Genomic DNA, 8,803 nt, shown 5'->3' with positions numbered 1-8,803 from the left:
TCCAATCATTATGAAGAAATTAGAAGAACAGTTCGGGAGACCAGAACAAGTGTATCAAGATTTACTTGGAGAAGTATTAAAGGTTAGAGTCGAGAACCAGATGAAAATACCGGATCTGTCAGATGCTTTGGAAGACATGATCATCAACCTCAAAGCTATTAAAAAGAGGGATACCTTCAAGACCACAGATTAGTAGATGAATTAATTTTTAAATTTTCGACCGATAAACAATTGAAATGGATCGAATTTAAGTCTAGCCTTGAGAAAAAGAACAAAATACCAACACTTGAACATTTTAGTGAATGGCTTTATCCGATAGCAGAAAATATCAGAAAATTGCCGAAAAGGAATGAAAGATTTCGACAACCTGTAAACTTTCATCGTCCTCAATTTTCGCCAAATCAACAACGTCCAGCGGAAATAAACAACAATCGTCCGATGAATCGTCCACCACAACCTCATAATTCTCACCCGATGAACACACAAACCAGACCATTCAATACACGTGTGCGGAACGTTCAACGATTTTTCCAGCCATGTCCATGTTGTCAGGGTTCTCACGCACTATATCGATGTGAACGTTTTAAGAATATTCCGGTACATGAAAGACTAGAAATAGTGGTAAACAGCCAGCAGTGTCAAGCATGTTTGACATCGAATAATCATAGCCAGAACAATTGCAATGCGGCTAGAGAATGCGGTATTCAAGGATGCAGAGAAACCCATCATCAGTTACTGCACACTGGCGACACAGTGCGGATGAATTATCATCAAACAATCCAAAATGTCTACTACCAGATTGTTCCAGTGGTTTTGCGAAACAATAATCACACGTTAGAAACGTACGCATTTTTAGATGCCGGGTCATCTTTAACACTCATCGAAGAGAATACGGCAAATAAATTGCACTTAAACGGTGTAACCGATCCATTAACCCTAACATGGACACAAAACCTATCGGTGCAGGAAAACTGTAGCAGAAGAGTGAGCTGCATGATCAAAGGAATGAACGAGAAAAAAGAACATTTACTTAATGGTATACGGACTGTGAAAAATCTACAACTGCCAAGTCAAACGTTATCTGGCAGCATATTAGCAGCACGTTATCCGCATCTTAAAGGCATCAAATTATCCGACTACCAGAAAGCTCGTCCAACTGTGCTGATTGGATTAAACCACAGTCATCTTTTAATGCCGGTTGGTCGAAAGATGGGACGACCGGAAGAGCCAATGGCGATTAAAACCAAACTTGGATGGTTGATTTTTGGCATCGACAAAATATGTCTATCAGAAACAAATCACTTAATGATTCACAAGAGCGAGGATTTGATGACTGAAATGATGCGACGATATTTTTCCACCGAAGAGTTTGGCGTTAAACCGGTGAAAACAGTAAAATCTCAAGCATTAGAGAGAGCGGAGACCATCATCGAGAAAACACTGAAGAAAACGGATGGTAGATACGAAGTAGGCTTGCTATGGAGAGATGATAACGTCATATTGCCGAACAGCTATAGCAACGCGCTCCGTCGCCTAGCAACGCAAGAGAAACAGCTAGCAAAGGACCCTGGTTTGAAAAATTGGCTGTGCAAAACATTTGAAGAGTACCAGCAGAAAGGATACATACGCAAGCTTACGAAAGAAGAGTTGAAACGGCATTCACAAAAAATATTTTACATTCCTCACTTTGTGGTAGTGAACAAAAATAAGCCGATACCAAAGCCGAGGTTAGTATTTGACGCAGCAGCAAAAATCAACGGCGTTTCACTAAATTCACTATTATTAACCGGTCCAGACGAGATGGCATCTTTATTTGGAGTGCTCCTTCGATTCCGTGAAGGACCCATCTGTGTGTGTGGTGACATCAAGGAGATGTTTCACCAAGTGAAAATTCGGAAGGAAGATCAAGATGCGCAGCGAATTTTATGGCGTGACGGCGATAGTACCAGAACACCAGATACTTACGTCATGCAGGTTATGACGTTCGGAGCAACTTGCTCACCGGCATGTGCGCAGGTAGTGAAAAATCGCAATGCGGAAGAAAATAGTGAAATGTACCCGTTAGCACTTGAACCAATTCGAAACCAGCATTACGTGGATGATTACCTCGATAGTTTCTTTTCTATGGAAAAGGCGATCAAAACGGTGACTGAGGTGATTCAGGTTCACGAAAATGGTGGATTCCATATAAGAAATTTCATCTCGAATAAGCGAGAGCTAATGGAAGCTATTCCTCAAGAACGACATCAGGTGAAGGCTATCGTCGATATAAAGGAAAAAGACTCGTGTGTCGAGAAGATCCTGGGAGTCCAGTGGAACACACAATTGGATTGCTTCGGGTACAAGGTAGATCTTGGACGAATAAATCTGGAAAAGAAGCCAACCAAAAGAGAAGCTTTGAGCTTCGTAATGAGTGCATATGATCCACTTGGCCTCATTAGTCACATAACCATCCAGGGACGTATTCTAATGCAATCTATCAACGCTGCAACAAATGATTGGGATACGCAGATTCCTGATAGTTTGCATGGAAAATGGATCGAATGGCTCAAAATGATCACCAGCGTTAAAGATTTAGCCATCCCAAGACCAATTGTTGCTTCAATTATGAATCCAGTTGAAATCCACACATTTGTAGACGCTTCACAGGAAGCATTTGCTGCAGCCGTATATGCAAGAAGCAATTTCAATGGGTGCTTTGTCGTACGACTAGTTGCAGCAAAGTCTAGAGTGGCTCCAACGAAGGCTTTGTCAATACCAAGACTAGAGCTACAAGCAGCAGTTTTAGGAGCCAGATTGACTGCTAGCGTAATTAAGGAGCTTAGATTAACGATTAGTCGTACAATATTATGGAGTGATTCGAAAATTGTTCTTGCGTGGATTAACAGCGAACATAGAAAGTATGAAGTTTTCGTATCGCATCGTGTAAGTGAAATATTGGACACAACCAGTGCCAACCAATGGAGATGGGTATCCACAAAGGATAATCCAGCCGATATTGCCACGAAAATCACCAGTAATTCGTGGACATGGTACAATGGCCCACAGTTTTTACAAGAGCATGAACGCGACTGGCCTGGAGTACATGAAGTAGGTGAAGAACAGCACATCGTTACCGTTCACAAAGAAACAATTGCTCCAGAATACTATTTTTCATCGTGGGACAAATTGCTGAAGCACCAAACAGTTATGAAAAAATACGTCGATTTCTTGAAGAACCGGAGCAATTTTTCTCGAACCATATCGTACAGGGACATGGAAACGGCTAAACTCTCATTACTGCGAAAAGCTCAGTGGGAAGGTTTTCCTGAAGAGATGGAAGCTCTCGAAAAAAGAAAGGAGATTTCGAACAAAAGCAGTATTCGAACACTAGTACCGTTTCTAGATGAAAAAGGAATATTAAGATCAAGAGGCCGTCTAGAAAATGCATCATGCTTGCCATACAGCGCGCGTTTACCAATCATTTTACCACAAAAGTCACGTGTTGTGAAACTTCTCGTTCGAGACTACCACGAGAAGTATATGCACCAGGCAGATAATGTTATAATCGGAGTTTTAAGACAAAACTATTGGATTATCAATCTACGAACAGTCTTAAAAAATGTGAAAAGTTGCTGCCAAAGATGTATTTTGAACACCGCTGCTCCTAAAGCACCTCTCATGGCACCGCTACCAACATTTAGAACGCATCCATACAATCCTCCATTTCTACATACAGGAGTAGATTACTTTGGTCCTCTAGATGTGACCGTTAAGCGCTCTACTGAGAAACGGTGGGGAGCGATATTTACCTGTATGAGCACAAGAGCTGTACACCTGGAATTAGCAGAGAAACTGGACACCGATAGTTTCATGGTGTGTTTGAATAACTTCCTTCATCGCCGCGGAAAGATAACACATCTGTACAGTGACAACGGAACAAATTTTGTTGGCGCAGAAAAAGAATTGAAGAAAATTGTCGAAGATATCGATCTAAGAATGGGACGTGAGGCTGCACTAAAATATAAAATAGAATGGAAGTTCAACCCGCCTGCAGCACCGCACTTCGGAGGTTCCTGGGAACGTCTGATTCAAAACATAAAGAAAGCATTGCGACATATGGTTACTGAATGGAAGACGCGGCACCCAACACCAGAAACATTAAGAGCAGATCGAATCCATTTTAAATTCGCGACCTTTAACACATTTGCCGCTAACGTCAGAAGAAGAAGAGGTTCTTACACCATTCCATTTCTTAATTGGTAGAGGAGATTCCTTACCAGCACCTACTGAAACATCGCAAGTGGATCGGCAACAATTTAGATTGGCACAGCACAATGCTAAAACATTCTGGGATCGATGGAAAAAGGAATACCTGCCTACTTTGATTAAACGAAGTAAGTGGACGTGCAAGGTAGAACCCATCAAGGTTAATGATATAGTGATCATCACGAATGATAACGCTCCACCTGGACAATGGCTTAAAGGAAGGGTAGTAGAGACTGCAACAGCACCAGATGGACAAGTTAGATCAGTGTCGGTCAAAACAGTCCAAGGTGTAATAAAACGACCAGCAGTGAAAGTTGCAGTCATAGACGTGAAGCAGAAGGAGCATTTGCTGGTTGTGAAGAAGCCACCGCCATCACCAACAAAAAGAAAAGTGCTATCTGAAGTAAATTTGCAGAAAGTCCCGCCAAAGAAACGCATGATAGCTCCATGCAATTGGGCTCCGAAACTTGTACAACAGTTGAAAAAAGAAGATGATGTATGAATCGCGGCCAATATAGCATAATCCATTGGGATGAATTATGGTGGGGAGAATGTTACGCACGCGATTCTAAATTTCTTTTTTTTACCAATCTGATCATAGTAACCATTATTTATCCTTCCATGTGAAAATAAGATGTTTCTGGAAACACGAATTATCCCGTCCGAACGGATATTCGGGTAAACTTGTGAGGATAAATTTAGTATAAAAGTAGGCCATATTTTAAATAAAGCAGGATTCAAACGCAGAAGCTCTTGGAGTAAAGACGTTTAATTCTAAATATCCGAAATAGGACAGAGCCCCTGGATTTCCGAGCCAAACACCCCCTTCCGTCTGCATAGGCTTCCCAACCTTGGATCAGAAGCAACTAGCGGGAAGGACTGGTTAGTAGGCGAAGTATCAAATACTCTGTCCACTCTGCTGCTGTTTGTTTCTCCTCCGTTACAACCCTGCAACTCTTGCTGAGGGCCAAACCTTCGCGTGGCCTGCCGGAGAAGCTCGGTTCGTAACAAGTGTTTTTTTAAAACTATTTAAGTAAACTCATTTCATGTCATATCATGTTTGTATTGACCAGTCAATAAACAAACATTTATATGCGCTTTCCACAGGCGCTATCGTGAATGGATTTTAGAATATTTGGAATATAGCGATAGTGTCATTCATATGATATGAATATAAGTCTTCATCAACATTGTGCGATCAAAACTCGGCTATCAAAGAAAGAAAAACAAAAAAGCTGAGACAAAAACAGAACGGAAAGGGGACAGCCCTAGAAACGAACGGATCAGTGAAATGTTAATTAAAACTTCGTTTTCCTATGTTTTTTTCGTAACAGCATCTCTTGGCATGTTTGGCTTTGGTTGTTTAGATGCTTTCCCATCATTTTTCACAGGACTGGATCCTTTTGGGGATGGGAAATTCCCTGTATCGCTGGTTGCGGGATTCGCTTCGTGCGATGTGCCTTTTCAACGGCATCTTATGGTTTGATTGGTCCGTTTTTTGTGATAGGACCTTTTTTGTTTGATCCATCGACGAGCAAGATCGGTAGCGCGTAGTGGTATTTTGAGGAAAGTAATTTTCAAATTAGTCCGCACTCCATCATGGTTGTTCAATGTCTCGAGTATTTTCAGGGGGTTTTTTATTACTTTGTCTGGCTAGAAGTTGGCGGCGGTTTATTGGCCTTTTGTACATGAACTTTGACGAGTAAATCAAATGTATCGGAGCTGTTGTTGATTAATTATGCCGTGTGCGTAAATGCTTTTGTCATTTGGTCAACATAAAAACCTATCAGTGAAATTTTATAATCTCTCGCGTTTTAAGAAATATTTGTCGTATAAAAGCATTTCCAACATAATTCCCAAAAGAAAGGCGTCAGTAGTGAGCTGTCCTTTTGGATCGTAGCGAAGAATTGTATCGAGTCACACGGCAGAATTCTCGCTCAGGTTTCTAGGTTATGCACTCGTAGATGACGAACTAATCGATAATACTCCTGTCCCAGATAGCAGACGTACGTGTGTGCTCCCTGTACAAACTTACACCAAACACCGTCGGCTGCATTTGTATTCGTTTTCTGCTGATGTGTGCGGAGCGTATGGGAGGAACATTTTCTTCGCCAGCACCACACACTGGTCGCTCATGGCGTTTTCGTACCGCTAGCGATGGAAAGTAAACGTCTCCAACCTGGAATGTACGAGCCGAGCTACATTTCTGTTGCGTTTGAGAATGGGACGGAATAGGGGAGATGCCTTGCCATCCCCGGATGTCAGCAGCACACCTGCACGTGATTGAGGAAGTGGTTGTATCTCTTTCCCACGCCGACCGCACTCCCACGTATCATCGTTCCTCTCCGCTCTGCATTTGAATGCAAAATTGTGCACATTAACTACATTGACTGGTTTGACTTTTTGTAGCATATACACGGACAACACTACACAGCAACACACTACAAGCCCATCCCAGCGTGGATCTCACTGTGCCGAGAGTGTGTTAACTGGGAAACCCAAGTAAAGCTTACCGCCGGCACATTTTCAGTGCGGTTGAAAGTCACCCTCGGAGTATCAGATATCTGTAGTTAGTTCCACACATTTCTCCCGACGGAATAGGGGATTGTGTTATAATTCTGACCATCGCCAGGACAGAAGCACTCTACTACTGGTGCTAAAAACAACCTTGCACAAAGTGAGTTGGTCTAACTTTCCTAGGCCCGAAGGCGTATTGGCCCGGGCACAAAAAAACCTCATACGGCCCCGTACAAGCCTGAACAAACATTACTTACGATATCGCAATCGAACGAGATAACCTTCGACCGCTTGTACTGCACTCGTTTCCGGTTGATGTGTCCAACGGCGCTAGTAATCGTAGTGGTCTGCAGCATCCTTGTGGGGCAAAAACTGGTTACGATGTTCGCCATCGTGGGAAATGCGCCATAGCTTTGGAAAAGTGTTAGAGGAAAAACGAAAAACAGGGAAAACGGGGAAACTCATACCAACTCGTGCACCTGTCTGAAACTTTCCGACCGCAAAAATTGCTGTCAGAACTTTGGTGATCCTTTTGTTTTGCTACTGTTGTGTTTGTTTGTTCGACTCGGAAAGGGCTTTTTTTTTGTTTGATTAACCTATACATAATATACGTGTGACTTTATTATTGTACACTATTTACCAACACGAATTGTGTTTCATTTCACACGGTCAGTAGTGGGGATTTGTTAATGCTCAGTGTTTGATTTCAAAGCTCGATAAAGCTTCATACTTTATAACATGTTTTTCGTTTTTAATTAAACTCTTGCAATGCCAATTATTGAATTGCATAACTTAAAAAATAATCAGAATTATTTTTCATCTATTTCTTCTATTCTTTCATTTATGTTTCGATCTATTTTTATGATAGTAATGTTATGATGGCATTATGTTGAGGGTTTCCTTTTGAATGCATTAAATCAAAAGAACTTTGCAAGACAAACAAGATGTTAAGCAGTCCAGAATTATGTCCAGCAAAGGTAAGAACAAATCCGCAAGACAATTTTCACCCAGCAGCAATAGGCATCGTGAGCCTGAAACAAAACAAAAAACGCAACGAAATCCGAAAGACAAACTCTCAAATCACGCTCCATGAAATGGAATGTCTTCGTTTATTTAACACATTTGCAGGATTACCGGCAAAATTTTTCATTTGTCTAAGGTTTCTTGGCCCACTCCTTCCCCCTTTTATACGCCGTGTTTGCGTTTGCTATCCTTCCCGGTCTTGGCTCGTTGTGTTCGTTGCTTTGCCACAGGAAAGATGGTGTGCGAATGTTCCATTGTTTTGAGTACCAAATAGGGAAAGCCTACGGTTTCGAGCCAGGCTAACGTTATGTATTCAAGAGCCTGGCCGGCCGCTTTCTTTACACAGCTCCGGTAATTTATAGTGAAAAAGATGAATGTTTTGTTTGTTCGGGGTCCATAAAGTTTGATGATGGAAACTTTGGTGACATAATTTGGAGACAAAAAAACCTGTTGATGAAGTTTTTTCTTTCTAATAAAGGGCTGTTGTCCGGTAGCCAACCAGCTGAAGAACACTTTGTTTTGGGTTTAAATGGGTTGGAGTGAGTTAAAGTAGAACATTCGTTTGATTTATAATTAAACCGATAGATCTGTAGCACGCGAGTAAAATTATGAAATTTATTTTATATCTCTATCACAATGAGACCCAACAGCTCAAATTTGTTTGGCAAAGACAACTTATCACTCCGAAAACATTCCGCATTCCTCTTGTTAGTGTTCTATTTTTATCTCCCGGTGACATTGACATTTTTTGTATCACTCTTCCCACACACCATAGTTAAGCAGCTAAATGTGCTTAGTCACTTGTCCCTTTGCTGGGTGTAAACATTTCTCCTCATTATCGCCATCAATTCGCAACCGCTCCGTCCGGGAAGTTGTTTAATTATTTGCTCTTTTGCGTTGTTCCACTTACAGCTCGAGCTTTCTGGATGCGCGACAAACGTAGGCAGTCCGGTCCGGTGTAGCGGCTTGTTAGCGGTAAGTAAAAAAAGAGCCAAGAAAGTAATGAAGCTTTCAC

At 41.6% G+C, this 8,803-nt stretch overlaps 1 protein-coding gene across 1 annotated transcript; it reads left to right on the top strand.

The window, feature by feature from the left end:
• The first annotated feature begins 175 nt into the window (after positions 1 to 175).
• On the top strand, positions 176 to 5,253 carry LOC121602187. Its single transcript, XM_041930935.1, has 2 exons — positions 176 to 1,727; positions 1,796 to 5,253. Exons 1-2 carry the CDS (start codon positions 439 to 441, stop codon positions 1,836 to 1,838), a joined length of 1,332 nt encoding a protein of 443 aa, XP_041786869.1. The 5' UTR covers positions 176 to 438; the 3' UTR covers positions 1,839 to 5,253.
• The last annotated feature ends 3,550 nt before the right edge of the window (positions 5,254 to 8,803 follow it).

The sequence above is a fragment of the Anopheles merus genome, unplaced genomic scaffold (assembly GCF_017562075.2).
Source record: "Anopheles merus strain MAF unplaced genomic scaffold, AmerM5.1 LNR4000347, whole genome shotgun sequence".
Lineage (NCBI taxonomy): Eukaryota > Metazoa > Arthropoda > Insecta > Diptera > Culicidae > Anopheles > Anopheles merus.
This window is presented reverse-complemented; position numbering and strand designations above follow the sequence as displayed.